General features: G+C 39.8%; 1 protein-coding gene across 2 annotated transcripts in view; it reads left to right on the top strand.

Moving 5' to 3' along the window:
- The window catches only part of SKOR2 (SKI family transcriptional corepressor 2), a 50,451-nt gene that overhangs the window by 20,039 nt on the left and 8,498 nt on the right, over positions 1-21,914 (top strand). For both annotated transcript variants that reach the window (XM_033135660.1, XM_033135661.1), the window contains exons 5-7: positions 7,931-7,996; positions 8,375-8,473; positions 17,422-17,489. In XM_033135660.1, coding sequence (XP_032991551.1) covers positions 7,931-7,996; positions 8,375-8,473; positions 17,422-17,489 — 233 coding nt within the window. The remainder of the gene's footprint in view (positions 1-7,930; positions 7,997-8,374; positions 8,474-17,421; positions 17,490-21,914) is intronic.

Raw genomic sequence — 21,914 nt, 5'->3', positions numbered from 1 at the left:
AGGCCCTTTCCTAGGAGATTCAGAGATACAATCAACACCGGTCTCTGCTCTCAAGTTGCTTCCGATCTAAAGAAGGGAGCAGATCAGCTGTAAGGCAGCATGAATAACTCTAATCCTGGTCTACACAAAATACCACCCAATCAGGTTTATATAACCATGTGTCCTTTAGCCAGTGTTTAATTCAATCATTGTCATTGGAAATATCAGTATTTTAATTCCGTACATATGCAGTGTATCGTAAAAGAATTGAAATGTCTTTTCAAACTACCTAACAAGGCAGTAAGCAATTTTTCATTTTTTTTATATGAATTTCCTCCCCCTGGAAATCATAAATATAGTTTGTCAAGAAATTTCTCTGACCTTTCTCTAAACAAGTAAGGATATAGACATATCTTGAAATGGTAGATACTTGCTTTAATGGATCTCTACTACAAAATCAGCAGCAATACTTAGTTCCAGTTGATTTTTCTGTTCATCATTTTAATTAAATTTAGCCTCCTTTCAACCTTTCAGCCTTATTGGTAACTGTTACTTTTCAGCAATTTCAAAGAGATTTCATTTTTAAATGATTTCTTAAACATCTCCCTGTTAATGGTCATCAACCTTCCACACAGCAGAATTTGTACTTCTGTATAATTAGAAGGACCGGACATGAAGTTTTTAAGCAGCCCAAAAGTCCTTAGGAGCCAGTAAAACTTTTATCTATAGGTCTCCTTAAAATTAGACCCATGGCTTAAAGCCAAGTAATGTAGATTAGAGAGATGGTTGTTTGGTCAAAATATTACCTACTCAAAAGTATAAATGGCAGCATTTTCTTGCAATCTCCAAGTAAGGTTTTGCATATCTGTTTTGAATAACTTGAGTGAAGTTAAGTGATTTGAAATTGAATGCAGTGGGGTAAGCTGGTAAGACAGCAGCTCAAAGCTATTGCAGGTCAAGGAAATCACGTAAAGTGGACTCATCCCCAATTTCAATCCCCTTCATTGTAGAAAAGCCAGCAGCATTGGACTCTAAGCGTGGCTGCATCTTGTTATATGTATAGAACTTTTAAAATCAATTTGATTTTCAACTGGTATGATTCTCTAGTGTACTTAATATGCTATGGATGGATTTCTGAGAATAGTAAGAAGCAGTTACACTTCTCATGAATATATAGCAGATGAGGCACTCTGATTTATTATTCCATTCTATTTTAGAACACGCGTATGGGTTTTTTTTTTTTTTAAGAAAAAGGAAAAGAAGAAAAATTCTAAAAAGTACAGACTAGTAGATCTGAGTTTTAATTCTCTCACTTACTAGATGACTTTGGGTAAGCCCTTTAACTACTCTGTGCCTCAGTTTATCCACCTGTAAAATTTGATAAAACCTCCCACCTCTAAATAAATACTGACATTTTAATGAACAATGATTTTTTTAGGTCTTTCAGTATATGCATTCAAAATTAAATAATCCCCATATTTTCAGATATCAGTTTCTTTTTATTTATGAAAAATGTCCCTTCTTACTTGTGATTTTTTAAAATGTGTATGAAACAAAGATATAGAGAAGGGCAAAAACAAACTCTCCAGGAAAAAAAAAATTAAATAGCATAAATTGGCAACACAAGTTCTAAAACTCAGGAGAATTCTGAATGAACTTGAGATTCCCTAATCAAAGATATTTGATATTCTGATTCCAGAAGCAATGTGTATGCACCTCGCAATAAATTTTGGTCATGAATTATAATGTTTGCCATAACTCTCAGTTTACTATAACCCCACCGGTATGAATCTTGCTCTTGTCCCTGTTTTTCACTAATGGAGTTAATATTTAGTTAGTTCATTCTGTACCATACACTCTCCTGTGGTATTGATTTTTTTTTTCTCTTCTGTTCTGTGACCTCACTAACGTTCCAAGTGTCACAGGGGAAGAGTTTAATGTAGAATTTAACACCAAGAAATTAGCAGAAGTCCATGTCCCATTGATAGAGGAGAAAATTAATTTAACTTTGCTTTCTGTGTAATTGATTTTTTAAAAATGCCTTAACACAAAGTGTCCTTAAAACACTTTTTAAACCATATGTCGTGCTAAATTTTGGTTATTGGCAGATGTCCTAGTTATTCTATCTGTAGATTATCTTTGACCCCATTCAAATTGTAAGATAGGTTGTTAGGGAAAGAGAAAATAAAAATTCCAGAAAATCTAAACTAAATCTGGGTTGTAAAACTAAGCTTCATTGTTAAAATTCAGAGTTTATTTAGGAATTAAACATCATAAATGGAATCTTGGTTCATTGTTCAACAAAGGCCAGGCTCTGTGCTAGGCTGGCTGGGAGGAGAGAGGTGGAACCAGCCCACCAGCCCTGAGGGCATGACACTGCTTTGGGGAACTATAGGCAGAGACTGTAACCTGGCTAGCAGATTATGCCTTCCCTTCCAGCGTCTGCACCCCTGCACCAGAACACATTAAGTAGCACAGAAGCCCTCACCAACAATGGAAACATCTCGATATTTAACTAAAATGCTTTATTTTTCATCCCAATGTTAGAGTACATGTGTATTTCATGTATAGACATAGCCCCAAACCAAAAGAGTTTCATTGATTAAATTTATCCTTGAGTGCGCAATTAAATAACACTCTTTCTATAAAAGGAAATATTTTCTCCGAATGTTTTCCATCAAGTGTTTTCAACAACAGTCCTCGGGGAACACAGTGGACCTTTCAGTGATACGCAACTTGCTGGCCCCTGGGGTGGCTGGCTGGGACAGTGCCTCTGAATGCTGTTTGCAGACTCAAGAGAGAATTGAAAAGGAAGACAGCCAAGACACGGAGTAGGAGACCATGTGGGGATGAAAAGGGAAGAAGAATGTATTTCCATAGAAAGGGTGTGTGGATGCCCAAATTTTTATTCTTCATCCAAATTTTGTATTGTACCACACACACACACACACACACACACACACACACACGATGCAATATTTAAATTATCTTATGTATTAAACTCAAGGTTAGCTTGAGAACAGTAATGTCTATTTAATCAGCTTTTCCTCCTACCCCACGACCACCAACAGAACAGGTCATCTGACCTACTGCTTTGGCTCCTAAAATTAAACGAGCTCTAAAAATGTCAGGTATTTTTTTCTGTCAGCAGCAACAGCAGACATATACATTAATATTTTTCATGTCTTGCATAAAATTCAGTGCTATGATTTTATCTCTAAAGAAATTTCAAAATGTCAGATAGAAATAAAAATGGAATCATCACAAACTTTCCCAGTAAACTGAAAATACAGAGTAAGTCTTAGATTATGCAAATAGATCAAAATGTGCTTTTTCATTCATAGGAATGAGTTAGTGCTTACAAACCCTTTGTGACCATTGAGGATTTACAATAACGTTAGTTTGTATTTCTTTCACAAACCAAATTGAATTAAGTGCAAACAGCATTCATGGAATGTATCAGTACCCCTCCGTAGGGTAGGAGGTGATGAGGGTTACCTGTACAGCAGGGTCTCCCTGCTCTCAGAAAGCAGATTTTCTAGCTAGGAAAGACTAGACTTGCATCTGTTGTAAAACACTAGAATATTGGGTACAAAGTGGCAGAGTCAAGACAACCAGCACCTAGAACTTAGACCAGGAAGGAATAGGTCACCAGCACTTGCAGAAGTTGGGAAAGGCTTTACAGAAGAGTAGAGACTTGGGTGGCATGCTGATTTTGGATGGACAGGGAGACGAGGGGCGTGAGCACTAGGCAAGAGAAACAACGTAAGGCAGAGCCAACAGATGTGAGAAATAAAGGCCCACCTAGAATAAAGGGTTGTGTGTGTTTGGTGATAGAGAAAGATAGCTCAGCTCAGCCAGATGGGACAAGGTTATGGGAGAACCTGGAGGCTCCAGGGAAGAAAGTTCGAGTGGATTCTGCAGCGTAGACCATGGGAGCCATTGCAGGCTCTCGAGCAGAGGTGTGACATGGTATTTAAGAGAATTACCCTTGTGCTTTGAAATGTAGTGCTAATGAGTCTATTGGCCGTTCTTTGGTTCTTTTCTCCTTTGGATACCCAGTCTCCTTCTCCTCTACTGTTTACTGCTCATGTCTGCTTAAACATGGCATATTCTCATATCCATCCGTCTTGAAATTCCAGTTTCTGATGGCTGTGTGAGGGCAGAAACAAGGGTGGGGGGGAACATTCACCTGGGATGTGGGAGCACCTGGTGCTAGAGGACCCTGGAGAGACCAGGGAAGCAGGAACCATGGGGCCCCAAGCTCTCTGGCCTTTACTGAACTCAGCAAGGTGCAGTTTTCCTGATGTGACACGAAGCCGCCTCTACCTACCAGGTGAGCAGGATTTATGGGCAAGGATGCAAGTGACAATGAGCTGGCCTCACAAATGTGCACTTGTGGAGTGCTATTGTAGACAGATCCCTAAGCAGCAGCTCTGGTCACAGCAATCCACAGGATGCATTTTATGCCCTAATTATCCATTACTCTCTGACTTTGAGCCACCCAATTGTCTGACTGAAGATATATTTCAGGCCAAGCCTCCAAGAAAGAGTTCCCTTCCATGTTATAATTTTCTCTCCTAGAATTCTACACAATTAAAATATCTATGCCCCCCCCACTTTGTAACTTTTTAAAAGGGGAAACATAATGAGAAGGAAAATAACAGTTTTAATTTTGGGGTGTCTCCAAACCCATTCATTATTTTTGGAAAAGTAAAATATATTTAACCTAATAGAATATTTATAAAAATTGGAAGCTCATTGTCAACTAAATCTCATTTATTTAATCTAGTATTAGACTGCCTTTTTTTTTTTAACCAGATGGAAAACATTAGCAGTAATAGTGAACAAACATATCCAGGCTCCCAGAGGTCATTTTTAACCACCATTAACAATCTGGTTTTTACAGATTAGTAATATACAAAAGGCAGCGGTCCAGATATTCAAAAGGCAGCTGAAGCGTCTGTGCTTCTTATTTACCTAACATTTAACCATTTAAAAAAACCCTTTGTAAATGAAAGATTCTAAGCTCAAAATTGGCAGATTTTACCCAGAAGTTGCAGCAAAATATCTCTTTGAAATAGACGGTGATGTAAAATATTAATCAAACCTCCACAATGCTGATGAAAAGAAAAAATTATTATTATTATTATTATTTAAGATTTTATTGGGGAAGGGGAACAGGACTTTATTGGGGAACAGTGTGTACTTCCAGGACTTTCTTCCAAGTCAAGTTGTTGTCCTTTCAATCTTAGTTGTGGAGGGTGCCGTTCAGCTTCAAGTTTTCCTTTCAGTCTTAGTTGTGGAGGGCGCAGCTCAGCTCCAGGTCCAGTTGCCGTTGCTAGCTGCAGGGGGCACAGCCCACCATCCCTTGCAGGAGTTGAACCGGCAACCTTGTGGTTGAGAGGACGCACTCCAACCAACTGAGCCATCCGGGAGCTCAGTGGCAGCTCAGCTCAAGGTGCCGTGTTCAATCTTAGTTGCAGGGAGCGGAGCCCACCATCCCTTGTGGGATTAGAGGAATTGAATTGGTAACCTTGTGGTTGAGAGCCCACTGGCCCATGTGGGAATCGAACCGGCAGCCTTTGGAGTTAGGAGCACGGAGCTCTAACCGCCTGAGCCACCGGGCCGGCCCCAGAAAAGCTTATTATTAATATCATGAGTAGATTTGCCTGTGGTTAATATAGGTTCCATTTACTGGCCATTTGTTTCATGGTTTCATACCTATGTAGACCTCCTAATTGTGAAGTGGAAAAGAAATGCATTTTAACATATCATATTTTAATTTTTTAATTTAACGATCTAATTGAAATGTAATATAAGGCAGACAGCGCACAAAACACACAAATGAATCGGAAAGAATCTGGTCTATAATGCACATGGTTTCTAAAGTTGCCTATTCAGAAACAAAATATGTTACTTAAATCAAGTTTCGAGTAGTTAGGATAAAATCTCATTATGGCCTATAAATGGATACAGAGATATGTACATACTTGTTTCTTCTCTTGTTCAAACTCAGTACTATATGTGAGTATGAAAGGTCTACACACCTAACCTGCTAACTGAGACGAGAGCAAACATAGGCAAAACTGCACATAAGATGCACTTATCTTCATTTCAAAATACCACTGTTCCCGGTTTACATATTTATGATTTGTCATCAACGTGCATGTTACTGTTCTTTAAGACAGTAGTATTTTGCAGGAATTACATTAAGGTCTATATTTAGACTACTTCACAGAAATTTCCTCATTATTGTATTATGTGAAGAATGCCAAGGTAGTAAGGTTTAAAAGCCTGTAGAGAGAGGTCATACCCAAGATGAGAGTGGGAATGAGTTTGTGCAGGTATGATCTAGATAATAGAGAAAATGCCTGACCTGAAAGAATTAATGGATGCCAAAGATCTTATTGTCCTAATGATGGGAAGCAGGGAAGCACCATAACTATGCATGTGTGCAGGGATATTGGCATATATTATACTTACATATATGCATTTAAATACACATGTATGCACACACAAATACCTGCACACACGTACTCCCAACAGTCATCAGGTGGAATGCAGGATCGCCACTCGTAACATCATGTTAAGGATTGTCCTGTCCGTCCTTAATATTGTAGGCCACTGCTTAGGGAGAAATTCTGTCTCCCTCTTTGCAGGACTTTTTGCCTTGACGGTGAAATCTCCCAGTATTCCTACAAGTGCCCAGGGCCATTACACTCCATTTCTTGCTGAGGAAGAGAGATAAATAAATAGTGAGGAGAGAATTGAAATGATGCATTCTGGCCTGTGCTATTAATTTAGAATTTACAACCTCCTGGGGTTCTTTTCAGTGACAACCAAAGACACTTTATTGAATACCTATTACGTGTACCACCCCATCCTAGGCACTGGCCATGCAGGAAAGAAAGCGCCCATACCTTCAAGTAGCATGGCACCTAGTGGGTGCAGAAGGCAAGTAAGCACACATTGCCAAGAGCACAGAGGAGGGAGCTCTGGGGGGAGGAAGGAGGGATGCATGAAACCTCAGAGCACTTTTGTCTGTACCGCCATACCTCTTCAGATGGAATGGAAAGCTTATTACATTATGTGGGTAGTCGCAGATAGCAGATTGAAATTTGAAAACAAAATTCTGGTTAGCTGAATGATTGGATTTTTTTGATTCATTTATGTTTTTTGGGTTATGTAGACTCAATTTATGAGTGTAAATAAATACATTTCTTTAGCTTGCCATCATTCTAGTTGGCATATAAGCAAAACAGATAAGAAAAACAATCTAACCTTTGTCCACAATGGAGTTTTCATTGGTTAAATTCAAGTAGTTAGGAAGCTATCAGCAAGCGTGTGACTATTACAAAGTAGCATAAGATAACTATTTCACGTTTCTGTTTTATGTTGATTTAGAAAAACTGTCAGTTATTAGGAAATTGCTCCAGGCTTATACATTCTCTCCCAGGAACAACTCAAACATCCTCCCTTTTCTTTGTCATTGCTCCAAATTTTGGCGACCCAAGATGGTAAGAGGCCTCTGCTTCCACCATCTTGAGGGCCTTCCCACAGACAGAGGCTTCTTCACTTCTGAAAGGAGAGGGACTCTGATCGAACCTCCTAAAACATGTTGAGTGTTCGACTTTGCCCATTCTAGCAATTGCCTTCATTGTAAAGGATGGATAATGGTGGAGGCTGGAAGGAGGTTAACATCAGGAATCTGCTTTCATGGAGCTGCCATCACAGGCTACGTACACTGTACCCTCGTTTTCTCCAGCTCCCCGCTATGCTTCAGGGGAATTGGGCACGAGCAAATGAGGACATTCGGTTCTGAGGATTTCCACTTTCAAGTTATATTAAATAATAAGCTCTTTTGTAGATATGAAAAGAAAATGAAGAGAAAAACTTGCAGAAAACAGCCTACAGAAAACTAATATTTTTTTTCTCCTTTTTTTAAAAGGTGACCACACACAAGAAACAAATTCACCTCATTCACTCAAAAAGGATGTAGAAAATATGGGGAAAGGTAAAGAAAAGTTTTAATTCTGTAGAACTTCTCTTAGCTTTAAAATGCTATAGAGATAATAGGAGGATATTTTTGTTCTATGCCATATTTTAAGCTTGACAAGCAACATATGAATAATATATGGACCATTGGGTGGATATAATTGAGATTAATGCATACATATCAATCAATACATGACACTGTAATATAATACTTTAAAATAATATATTACATTGATTTATATTCATGGATTTCTGCACAAAATCTATCCTATGTCTATGCAACACTCTTTAAACTGGTAAAATATTTCGTCTTATAATAATAAATTGCCATATATAACAGTTCTCTGGAGAGTTATTTGTAAAGATTAGTAAAATGACTCCTTTTTTTCTTTATTAGAAGAACTTCAGAAGGTTTTATTTGAACAAATAGATTTACGAAGACGACTAGAACAAGAATTCCAAGTGTTAAAAGGAAATACATCTTTCCCAGTATTCAGTAAGAAATCACTTTCCTTTCATTGCATGATGATATTTTATGACATTTCTATTATTAGGCTTAAGAATATGATTCTAAGTATTAAGTGACTGTAAAGCACCGTTTGGTCTTCCTGTGGTCTCTGTCTAAATATTTGGAAATTTTAGCTTGTTATTTATACTTTTGAATCAGCTCACAGATGAGATTTCTTATAAGAACTTTTGGTATTTATTGTATTGGTATGTGTGTATCTGTGTGTATATATTGTGTATTTTTAAATATATATGCAAATATACATTAAATAAATAGATGTATTTAAATATTCAGGTATATTTAGATTATATATATGTTTTAAAAGAATAACTCAGGTATTTTTATTCTCTAAGGTAGGAAAAACAAATGAACAATTAATTTTTATTCTCAGATAATGCTAGCTGGAGAGCTGGTTGGTGTTTGAGATATGTATAAACATGAAGATTTAAAATTTAACAATTCAGTGTATACACATATTTATCCTGTTAATTGAAATTACTATAATTTTAGTAGTTTTGGATTCTCTATCCATATTTAATGTTAAAATTCCATTCCAACTTTGGTGGCAGGAGATATTGTAGGGTAAAAACTATTGGTTCTACTCCCAGAGTCCTGGAATTTCAGAAAGACTTTATGTAGGTGGCCAGATTTCTAAAGTTTATCAGCCCTGGTCGGAGTCACATTTGGATATATACATCACAATAGTATTTTTTCAAGTTTTTAGGAGTTTTACTTAGTCATAGTCCTCTCTCCAAGAGAAAGGAAACTGGGAAAGAAAATAGTACGAACGCTTATATTTTAAATTATATACATTTACTATTAATTTTTTCTGGGTCACTTTTTTAGAATGTCAGCGTGCCCCTTGTTTATTAATCCGGGCATCACAAAATACATGTTGGCGATTCCTGTGCTAGCGCCATAGACCAGCATCTGGAAGAAGATTTTCCAGTAATTGTGACAATTTTAATAATACGATCATGAAAGTCTGCATTCACCAGGGTTTCTCCAACGTAATCGTCAGCACAACTGAAAGAGGTGCCCTCTCGAGGCAGTGTTTTTGAATCACACTAGGTTCCTGGTAACATGTCACAGTGAGTCCCACCAGAATGCTTAGCGCAGTAAAACTGAAGCGGACGCATGACAGAAAAGAGCTCTGACGGCAAGGAGCAGCAGGGCCTGCCAAACTTGTGATCTCTTAGTACCCACAAGGGAGGTTTGGAACTCAGATTTTGGAACTTAGAGAACGCCTGCTGAGGCTTAGAATAAGATCGAAGGGAGGAGAATGGCCAGTAGCTTTTGATAGTGTGTGTGAGAAACATCATGACGTTTGAAGCTTCGAGAAAAAAGGAAACATATTAAAAATATCTTTGAAACCTTAAAAAGCAGGTGCTTCCAAAGGATTCAGGGTGCTCTAATTTCTAACAATGTATCTTAAGAAAGACTGCACCATTCCTTGCAGCCATGAGCAAACATTAAATGATGAATTTCCTCTATAAGCTGATGTTTATCTAATTGTTATTGAGTTTGCAAATCCCTGCTTTTAGACCCAGCAGAGTGGGTCCAAGTCCCATTGAATCACCCAAGTGCCCACCTACCTTCCTATGAAGCCAGTGTAGCCAGAATTTATCCCATGAATAAAGGCTAATTAATCATTTGAACAAATTAATTTATAATCATGTATACATTTTCCTTATTAACTGCTTAACTATATAACGTGTACATGTGTCTATTTTTTTAATTAGAATGTTATAGTACAACTAGCCAACTATGATTCAGACTTGCCATTCAGCCTTTTTATCTGAATTAAAATGAATCTGTGATTACCACATATATGAAACACTTCAATTAAACAACAACAAAATTGTCCTCTTTTTTTATCTGCAGTGTGTTCCACTGACCAAGGAAGTGGTGTGTGTGTGCCTAAGTTTGAATAATGCGTGGTTTAGATACACCACAAAGAGGCAGTTAATTTCACACCAATGAAAATAGCAGGTGCACATTACGTGCTGGTTAACTGAATGTGAGAGGCCGTGAGGCTGGCAGACAGATTTAGATTTACTCAGATGGAGAGGGGAAAACGGAACTTGGTGAAGCCGCATCAAAAGGAAGCATAGAGGAATCCCAGCCAGAGTTTTGCAGAGCTTTTTATGAGGAGGTGGACAGACACTCGCAGTCAGGACACCTAAAATCCAGGTCGCTTGGAGCGCTGGGGAGCTAGGTGAAGCTGTCACATGTGACTATTAGGAATCCAGGCTCAAAAATCGACCAGACCTGAGTACGCTTTGGAGCTCTGATGCTTCCTGGTTGTAGGACCTTGGAAACTGTATGATGGCCCAGATAATTCCAGTATCATAGGAGGGTGAGAGGACCCACATGAAGGGCTGCGCACACGCCTAGCACGGGATAAGCGCCCAGTAATGTCAGCTGCGATGATGATGGGGATAACGAAGCAGGAGGCGCGGGAGGAGGTTATTAACATTGAGCTCTAGAAAAGCATTTCCTAAAATGGGTCCACATTTCTGAGGTTCTCATGGGCTTCTCTTGGTTCTGAGAGTTAGTGAGGACCCCAGGAATTAATACAGGTAAGGACGAAGATTAGAGGGAGGAAAGGAGGAGGAGGAGGAGAGGAAAGGAAGAGGAAGAGGACGCAGAGGAAAAAGAGAAAGAGGAAAGAAGAGAAGGAGGATGAGGATGAAGGGAGGACGAGGAAGGAAGAAAAGGAAGTGGAAAGGAGAAGGAAGAGGAGAGAGGAAGGAGGAGAAAGCAAGTCTCTTGGGGGAGAGGGGCAGAGATTGAGAAGAGGAGGAAGAATAAGCGTGTCTCTCCACTTGCTAGGATGGAGGCTTCCAGAGCTGCTCTCCATGCATACTCTGCAAGCCCCCAATGGGGAAATGCTGGGAGGAGGATAGAAGCGAAACTGGCAGGCATTTGCCATTAGGGCAGAGGCAGAGAAGCAGGATGTTTATCAGAGAGGGCTCCAGATTTGGTTGCCCGACTCCCCCACTGAGAAACCTTAGGCAAGTCACCTAAGCTCATTTTCACCTGTAAAACGATGCTACCACCTACCTCAAAGGGTTGCTGTGAGTGACATGGAAAAAGGGACTGATGTGTAGTAATGTGAGTTGTTGCTACCCTATTCCATTTTAAAGTTTGACCCTTGCAGTCCTGCAGGGACTTTCTAGTAAACCAGTTGACATCAGAAGCCAGAACTTCTGGAGATTTACTGGGCTGTAGTTATAGAGGATGGAACACGCAGTAGAATTTGGTTTGATACCAGACAATGCCTTTAGTTGACGAACTGGGTAGGACCTGAGAAGAGAGGTAGGGAGAGCGTTGTAAGGAAAAGTTGGGAGAAATGTAATCTAGAATTGGGTATAGATGGGTGTTCGGAGGAAATGGATGAGGAGACACTTCACCCTTAATGAGATCACTTTGAGATGACAGCAGGAAGGCTGGTCAAATGTCCTGCAGAGACAGTCATGTTTAGTGGGACAGGAGTAAATGATTAGAGACCGAGCCCCCAACATGCCACCGTTCCAAAGTCCCCCGCTAATGACTGGCCTGATCATTTTAGCACCTGCAAATCCCTAAGTCATTTTTGCCACCACACTATGTCCACCTTCCCTAGTGAATGTGTCTCTTCTTCCTCCTTCTCCTCCAACACCCTTCCTTTAATAGCATGTGTCCCTTTGCTGTAGTTTTTCATTCACTTCACTCTTCCCACCAGCCATCAGCATAACTTCAGAGCTGCTAAAGAGTTGCTGGATGAGGCTACGCATAGAGAAGGCCCTCTGCCCCTCTCTATGCCACGTCACCGCCAGGGTGCCCTGGGTCCTCTCCGCCCTCCCCCATTCCAGCCCTTTCTGCCCACTACCATAGGCCAGTCTTCCTAAAAGTCTACTTTGATTCCAAGCCTTCCACTCAAGAAGCTATAGTGATTCCCGACTGCTGATCATATTGCATCTCATTTAACTCCTGACTGCCTCTCAAAACCGTCCATAATTAGCCCACCCTGCCTCTCCAGGCTTATTTCCACCTCTCCCCCTGCACAGCTCCTGTTCTCTAGCAGACTGCTTTCTCCCCTCGCTTTCCACCTCTGCATGCTGAGTTTCTCTAGCCTGGAAGACCCCCTCATCTAGGTAGTCCTCATCTTTTGGGACACAGATCAAGTTCCAGCACCCCCAGGAGCCTCCCCACGTTTGCAGTCAGCACCCTTTGCAGAAGTCCTACTTGTTTACTTATAGCTTCACTCCTCTTTGATTGTTTCCATGTACTACTCTCCTCTACCTTGCAGCCTTGTACCTAGGTTCAGGAAAGAGTGTTCTCCGGTGGCTGCCCACATAGTACCTGGCATATTATGGGCACATAACATGATGGGGACAAATTTTGGCATCATCTTCAAAGAGATTAAAACTGACAATGAAAGATGGGGTTGCATCACTGAAATCTGTTGTATAAAGGAGGTTAGTGAGGGCTCATGAGTTGAGTCCTTGGATTTGTAAGTCTGATGACAAATTCATGGTACTTGAGAGAACTGAGTGGAAAGGCCAGTTGGTTATGACAGAAAAGGCCTAATGACTGGGGCTTTATGAAAAATTTAAGTAGTAGATTTTGACCCTGTCATCATTTTAGATTCTTGTAAAGTATTACGCTTCCAAGTTACTGTTAAGGTTACTTCATATTAAAACCAAACTACATTTCATCTTTATCCCGTCTTTCACCTGTGGCTGTTACTGGATTCATTCTATCTTCAGTGGTTTCCATTCTTCCTCTCTCTTTTTGTAGCATCCTCTGGAGGAGGAGAGATGGCAGAATTCTAAAACACTGTACAGATCAAAAGTCACAATAGTTGTTTAAAAGCAGTGATAAAGTGAAGTCTTTGTAAACAAAATGAGCCCCAACGCCTGTTGCTTGATGAGTAGGATATACCAGGTGAACCAAAGGTACCATACAGGTTTTCTTACTTCTGGTCCCAGGAATGTAGGCTGGATACTTTTCGTTGTCGTTTGGAAAATGCGTTGGCTTTTCAAACTGTGTACATTGATGGAGCGCAGCCCTTGCCCCTGTGCTGGCTGCAGACTGGGCTTCAGGGCTGTTCTCTCCTCCCTCCTTTTACACTATTGTTTTCCAAAAATAGTTGGGTTTTAAGTGATTTGCCTTAGAGAAATCGGCTTAGTGATTTTTTTCATCTCTAGTTAAATGGTGCCTTCATCACTCTTTAGAACATAGCAAAAAGGTTAAGGTTTTTGATTTCCATTTGCTAATGAACAATCTTTATGACTCAAAAGTTATATACACATGCTTGTTGTAGAAAATCATAAATAAACAGAAATACAAAGGGAAGGAAACAAAAATCACCTATAATCTTGTCACCTAGAGATAGCCAATGTTAACATTTTAGAGTTTCAGCCTCTTTAATGTATGTGAAAGGGTATGAATTTTTTAAAGCTCTTGATACATCATTTCACGTTGCTTTCCAGAAAGGCTATACTAAGTATATGCCCATTCTTGGAACACCACATATCTTTTCTTTTCATTTTTACTCAATTACATGGGGAAAAAAATGGTACCTCATATTTCCTTTTCTTTCATTGCTAGGGATGTTGAACACTTTTCACGTTGCCCACCATTTGTATGTTTTGTGAATGTTCCCTCCTCATGTATCTTTTGATATGTTCCCTTTCTTATTGATTTATATGAATTCTTTATGTACTAAAATATTAATCCCTTGTCATATCGCAAATATACTTTTGTTTGTAGCAATTACTTTTAAATGTTGACTACGCTGTTTTGTGTTTTCAGAGTTTAATTTGTTTGTAGTTTATTGTTATACCAAAGTTTCGAATTCTTGTCTAATCAAATCTATCAATATTTCCCTTTTTGGTTTTTGACTTTAATGCCCTTCCCCACCCCGATCTTATAAAATATTCACCATTTTTTCTAACACTTTAGTGGCTTCATTGTTTTCATTTTAACTTAAATAATTATATGAAGTGTACCATCATAAAGCAAGAGCATGAGTTAAGCAAGGGCTAATTATCACCATTCCCCTCTGAATTGCCCTTAGCATCTTCTAGGGTCCCAGGTAGGCGCCCCAGCCAGATCAGCTTCGGGTGGACCCTTATTCCTGGTCCACCTCAGTTCACCACCCTGGCCAGAGGCACCTCGGGACCCTAGACGGACAGAGCAACCTATGGAGGCTCAGAGGACCCTTCTTTCCTTCACAGAGGGAGTTCTGCTTGGGATGTGCCCCGGTGTCTGGGAAACACCCCGATCTTCCTGGAGGCTTTTGGGCCTGGGTACAAGGCCAATGGCCTTGGCACCAGGGCAGTTTGTGAGCGCTTGTTCCCTGTTACCTGATGCCCCGCCCATGGCCTTTGACTGGCTCCACAGCATCCTGAGATGGCGGGGTGGGTGCCAGCCCCTCACCCCTCATTGTTATCTGTGTAAGTCAAAAGCACCCACTCCCCCTTGCCCAGCACAGGAAAGACAGAACTGGGTGCTTGGAGCCAGCTGAACCAGTTTACCTTGTCACCAAATCTTAAAGCACTAGAGCCAGAAAAGACCTACCGAGCACATCATTCCCCACCCTTGTTTGTTCAGATAAAGATCTGAGCCCCCAGAGTGGGGTAATTACTGTCCGTGGCAGAGTCCAGACCTTCTGGTGGATACTTTAGTGTTCTTTTCACTCTTCATTTATTAAATAGCCCCTGCTGTGTACCAAGCACTGTGGTGGGCTTTGGAAATTTTAAGAGTCTAAAACTTACCTTACTGCCCTCCAAAAACTCGCTGGTTAGCTGGGAGACAGAGGTAGAACAACTAATCCTAGTAGGTATTATGGGTGTATTAATAGAGGTATGTATAGAGTACTGAGGAGTACAAAGAAGGATGACTAATTCTGGAAGGAGGAGGCAGGAGAACCACTGAAAATTTTCTGGAAGTGATGACATTTAGGCTGGCCTTTGAAGGAAAGGGAGCTGTTTACTGTAAGAGCAAGACCACAGCAGTGGCAAACAGAAAGAAGCTGAAGAACAATGCATGTGCAGACTGGAGAGTGGTGTGGTGGGGGATGGGGTGCAGGGAATTTCCTCCCCCCACCCAGTTGCAACCAACTGAGGAGTCTTCCCCACTCCCTCTTCCACGTCTTTGTGTGGAATACTGTTCTCCATTTCCTCCCCCTAACTCCCTGCGGGAATGAGGGCCTCTCCCTCCACCCTTACTTTGTACCACATACTTCCCTCGAGAACAGTACCTGTCATGTCAAATTCAGAGGTGAAAGTAGGGATTGGGCCTTTTTTAAAAATGGATTATAAAAGGCAAAACTGTGGAGACAATAAAAAGATAAATGGTTGCCAGGAGTGGGGCGGAGAAGAGGGACGACGAGGCAGAGCACAGAGGATTTTAGGGCAATGAAAATACTCTGTATGATACTAGAATGATGGCTACATGTTATTAGACATTTGTCCAAGCCCATAGGGTGTTCACCACCAGGAGCGAACCCTAAGGTACACTATGGACTTTGGATGGTTATGATGTGTCACTGTGGGTTTATCCCTGGTGACAAATGTCCCTCTCTGGTGAGTGATGTCGACAGTGGGGGACGCTCTGCATGTGTAGGGATGAGAAATCTCTGTAGCTTCCTCTTAATTTTGTTGGGGACCTAAAACTGCTCTGAAAAATAAATTTTTTAAAAATAAACAAATGCATACATACATAAAACACGTTTGAGGTTGGGGAAGGAATTCAAACAGTATGGAAAGGTAGAGGTCAAAAAAGGAAAAAGGAAAATGTTTTTAATTTCTAAGTGCTCAGCATCTCACGAGTGGTAAAGGATGTATTATCTTGAAAGCGATGGGAAGCCAGTGCAGATTTTTTTCAGCAGGAGAAAGAAAGGAGTGTAGAGGAGAGACTGGAGGCAAGAGGGTCAGCAGGGAAACTATTCAGGGAAGGGGTGTCTGCATGTGGGAGGTAACAACAGCCAAAAGAGGAGAGGATGGAGGTGGAACGTACAGGACTCACACACCAATTGGATGTACGGGTGAAAGGCAGAAGAGAGGAAAAGAGGATGACAACGTTTCTGGTTTCTTTAAACTGCTGATCTGATTTTCCACCACAGATTCAAGATGAAACCGTGTTAATCTAAAGCAGCAAAAGCTGGTTAGCCAAGCCCACACTTTTAAAGAGATCCCATGGAGAAGATGCAACATGATACACATCAGGAAGTCGTTTCTTTCCTGAATGCAATAAAAATGATCGCTTTGCCGAGTGGCAAAGATATTTTGCATGACAATATCTCTTACAGCTCCTCCCTTCTCAGATGGAGGCGAACTCTGTAGAACCACGGCAGACCCAAAGAGAGCCCTAGAATACGGCTGATACAGGGACAGAGAGTTTGCAGCTTGGGAGACTCAGGCCAGAGTATGTTTATCTCTCTGTTAAGAGTGAGAAGAGCTACAGTGAAGCCAGGCAGGCATATCTAATGGACCCATGTCTTATCACCCAGAAGGCATTCCATGCCGAAGAGTCTGCCGTTCCTGTGATCTCAGGTTCACCCTCTCCCTCACTCTGGACTTCTGAACACAGTAAAAGCGCTCAGTACCTGTGACTTGCTCCAGTGTGCAGAGTTAGCAAACATGTTTGCACCAGACATTCCTGAGGAATGATTATATGCAAGGGGTTGTACTAGATGGTTTAGGAGCTACTGTGACATACAGGATATAGACCTTACCCTCTCAGAGTTTACTCTCTATTCTGATTAAATGATAGTCTTGAAAACATTCCTTCAAGCAACCGTGTTATTTATTTATTTATTTTTTTAAATACCAGAAATGTGGAGGAGGTTTCTCTGGGACTGTCAGTAATATTTTTTTCTAAATATACTAAAAGTAGATTTTGCACTTCAATTAATTTCTTTCTCTGTGTCTCTCTCCTACTAGATAATTTTCAGGATCAGATGAAAAGGGAACTAGCCTACCGAGAAGAAATGGTGCAACAGTTACAAATTGTAAGATGCATTTCTGCTTAAAAATAAATGTAACTAGATGGGCTTGTTTTCAAACCACCCAATGTGTATGATTTTTGCTGTGAAATCCTTTGGTCCACTTACATCTCAGCTGGTTTAGATGTTAATCACCAAGAGATTTACTTAGACACGGATAAACAGATGTGTCAGTACGTTTCCTCTGAACGTAACTACCTACCATGTGTTAATAGACAGATGTGTGAATTGTCTCTGTGGGCAAACCAGAGCTACCTGCATCGTCTTTCACTGTGCAAAATTCCGAATGCAGTGCTGGGATGTGCTAGAAGCCCAGTGAAGGGCAATTGTCTTCCATCTTCCCCCTCCTTGCACTACCCAGACCTGACCCAGGCTCTCCACTGGCAATAGAACTTAGTATAACACAATTAATAAATTCAGTTCACTTGAAAGATGAAAAGAAGGGACCTATTTCCAAATGAAGTGGGTTACTCACTCTATTCTAATCATGTCTACAAGTGGACATGACTAAGATCTATTTATGCAGAAACAGGAAAACAGGAAGATGTCTGATAAATAAATAGTCTAGCTTTTTGTTTTCTTCTGAATGGATTCCTTGCCCTCTGTCCCCACGCAGCTATACCTGGTATTATTCACTAGTGCTTTTAAACCAGTCTCCCCAGCTTCCTCATTTTCATGATTACAATGGAGAAATTTCTGCTCAGTATTTGCAGGGTATTTTCAATCACCTGGATAAAGACATACACTGGTTCTCAGTATAATTCACAGCATGATTGCTATAATTTGGGTTGCTCGGCATTCAGAGCCGGTCCCGTGTCATCCTTATACCATTAAGTATGTATCTTTGCATAGCCACCTGTCTTGTCCCAAGAGCCAGGTATCTAGCTCTCTGTCAGGACTATTTAAGAAAGATGGTTGTTAATGCTTCCTTTCTCCATGGGAGAAATCATGTTTGTGGGAATGGAGATTGCTGAGAGTCATTTTTAAAGTCACGTTGTATTTCATGGTGTTTCTCCCCATTCTGGGGTCTCTGTTAAAAGTGCTTCTTGTCTTTCTAACCCTGAGGTTTTCCTCGATCTCAAGTGCTGGTTCCCAATTCTCAGTTCTGAAAACCACCTCAACATAAGACGCCTCTTAAACAGGATCTTTCTCCTTCTTTTGGTTTAGTGTGTAGTGTTTTCTGCACCTAAATTCACTGGAAAGCAAAAGGATTTTCTTAATCAGTGAACAATTAACCCTCCCCCTCCCCCGCAGAGGTTAAAAAAATGTATCCACTATTTTTAGCTTTTGATATCTGGAAAATAAGAGCTACTAATTACTTGCTGTGAATATACTTGTTCTCTTTGTCCAGAGGATGAACTGAAATATAGAATTGGAGGTAGAGGGATATAAATTTTTCTTTGTAATTAAAGTGTATTGGGGTGACAATTGTTAGTAAAGTGATACAAAATGTTAAGACCTTACTGATTTTACTCAGGATATTGTTTTCAGACTCTTGAAACAAAAATTGTCATATATGCAACCAAAATTTTGTGATTTCGGCGTGGTGTGAGTCTAGCAAAATGAGCATTAAGAAGGGAAACTATTGGGGCAACCAGTTAGCTCAGTTGGTTAGAGCACAGTGCTCTTAACAACAAGGTTGCCCGTTCGATCCCCATGTGTATCTCTGTGAGCTGTGCCCTCTGCAACTAGATTGAAACAACGACTTGACTTAGAGCTGATGGGTCCTGGAAAAACACACTTAAATTAATAAAAGTTAAAAGAAAAACAAAGGAAAAGAAACTATTTCAGTGCCCCTCTCTAAGGCCAGTTATATAATTTTAATGTCTTAATTTTCTTTGACATTTGGTTTCTTTAGTAAAAGAGGAAATGATATTGCATCCATGTAATAAGAAGGCAGTACTGATACGTAGAAGAAAAGAATGTCTTATGTCTTTTGACATATTTGGTACATGAACGATACAAATTGGTATTACTAAACATTTTTATGGTTCTGTATTGCAAAATATTTGGTCATATGTATTTATTTATCTAGACAAGTGTTATTAACTCACCTTCTACTAGATAGTAAATTATTTCTGGTTGCAAATTAAATTCTTTGGGAGAAGGTAGAAATTTTCCCCCCAGCCCTGCAGGTATAATTCCTGAAATCCACAAAGGCACATCCAGGCTAACAACGTAAAAATTGGTGAAATAGACATGATATGTCCCTCCTGTTTCTTCTCCTTCTATTCTTTCCCTTACCCCCTAACATGCCAAGAGTTTTCTTGCTGCCTCCAGCACCCAGGACAGTGTCTAGCATCAGATAGCTATCAGTAAACATTTGTTAAGTGAATCACCACCCGTGGAGAGCCCCTGCCCCAACTCTGATATCCTCACGTCGCTGTCTTCTTAATATTTTCCCAAATTGCCCTGGTTCGGTCCTGATTTCTTCAAATGTTCTTTTATGCTGAGTAACTACTACTATAAACACTAAAGGAAGGCATTACTATTGAGTTACGTGGAGCTTGTATATTACTGTACTGGCCTTGTGACTAAGACTCACGCTTTAAGGTCTGCAAACTTGAGTTCAAGACTCATCCCATAGAGTTCATTAAGTGTCAGCTCTTCAACCAAAGGGACCTCTTGTAAGGTCTAACCTAGTGCCCCGATAGGGACAGAGTAAGGTGTATATGTGTAATAAACATGAAATGCCCATGCAAGTCATAAAATACTATGCCAGTATGAGTGATTGATTGAAGGGCATGTCCCTTCTTAAAGTAGTACTTTAATAGTGGAACTACTTAAGCTTTGGTGGCTGGAGATATTTTTGTGCAGGAAGAACCTGTGTTTACATTATACTATCTGCTTTAGAATTGAGGCAGCAGACTCAAGGTTACTTGAATAGAAATTTACCTAGTCCCTATTCAGCTTGTTTTATTTGCTAATGGGAATTATCACCTGTGGGGAAATGCCTTTAGAAACTTATGTCTAAAGAGTATCAAGAAGGTGCTGGTATCACAGTTACCAACTTTCTCGGTATTTTTAGGTGAATGATCTAATTCATCAGTAAATATGGTTACCTGCTTTGCTCCCTGAGAACCAAACAATTCACTTAAAATTATTTTATTATTTTATATTTAAAGTTTACAGAGCATATATTACAGAATAGTCGTCTGCCTACAGAATAGGCTTTTTTTGTTGTTGTTTAGATGAAATAAAAACCCACTCTATCCTGCAGTAATGGAGAATTCAAATATATTAAAACCATCATATTTTGTAACGAGTCCCATAGACCAACAATGCATTTATACTATGCTGTTACACAGTGTTCTTATTCAAAAGATTATATTGAAAGCATCTTGGGTATCATTGACGTAGAAAGAAAACTTATGAATTTCTTTGGCTCCTGCATTTTTAGATTCTCCGCTGACTATAATTTCTGCACCATTGCTTCCTTTTCCAGTTTGTTAAATGCAAAGTTGTGATGACTAGAGAGACAAACGATTGACTCTCTTTGTGCATTTATAAATGAATGTGCATTTATCTCAATGTCAGATTTAAAGCATAGGCAGTTTATTTAACATTTACACATGACCACAAGCTAACTTTTTTAAAAAAAAAATAGCTTAGTTTTATACTTCTTGACACAATTTGTGTTAAAGTTCCCCACCCCTGCCCTGGGTTTTCAAATGTTTAAAATGTTTTTATGACTAAACCAGATTTATTTATACCAATGAAGAAATATATTCCTCTCACTATGAACCAAATTAAAGAGTTACAGAATTTAGCAAGTTCCTGATGACGTTACTGTTCAATGTAATAAAGAGCCACAGGTTTCTCATTCATGAGTGAGTAGTGATTCTAGAAAAAACTGTGTCCCACTTTAAGAACAAACTTCATCACCCCTTAGGGTTAAAAAGAAGGTGAAGAAACAGATACAATGTTGTATTTATGTCAATCATATTTCAATTTTTTACATAAAAAAGAAGGTAAAGGTATTTTACTCTGTATAACCTTTTGATTAAGGTTTTTCCAAGGACTGGAATATAATTTACAGCGTGAGCTGAGACTGTTAAGATGTCTTGATAACCTTTTTTTTTTTCATTGCTAATTCGACAGCAGTTTTTTTAAGCGAGTGCATTTCTGTATAAGGTACTACTGTAGTATAAGATACAGACCTTACCTCTCATAGTTGAGGACATGCTCTTTTTCAGATATAGTTCTTGAAGGACGTGCTGCAACAGAGCCCATGATAAATGGCTGGACTCATATTCACATCCTTTGAACTTGCTAGATCGCTTCCTAGAGGCGCATAGAGAGCAAATGTGCTAGTCTTGAAGTGCCCTCTGCTGTTTCTCCAGAATGCTGCAGTCACACACAACCAAGGGGAAAGGGTCTCCAAGTTCTCCATTACAAAAAGTCTCAAGTAAAAGAACGTTCGATTAATAG

This window comes from Rhinolophus ferrumequinum, chromosome 19 (genome assembly GCF_004115265.2).
Source record: "Rhinolophus ferrumequinum isolate MPI-CBG mRhiFer1 chromosome 19, mRhiFer1_v1.p, whole genome shotgun sequence".
Lineage (NCBI taxonomy): Eukaryota > Metazoa > Chordata > Mammalia > Chiroptera > Rhinolophidae > Rhinolophus > Rhinolophus ferrumequinum.
The sequence above is the reverse complement of the archived record's forward strand: the minus strand, read 5'-3'. Positions and strand labels throughout refer to the sequence as shown.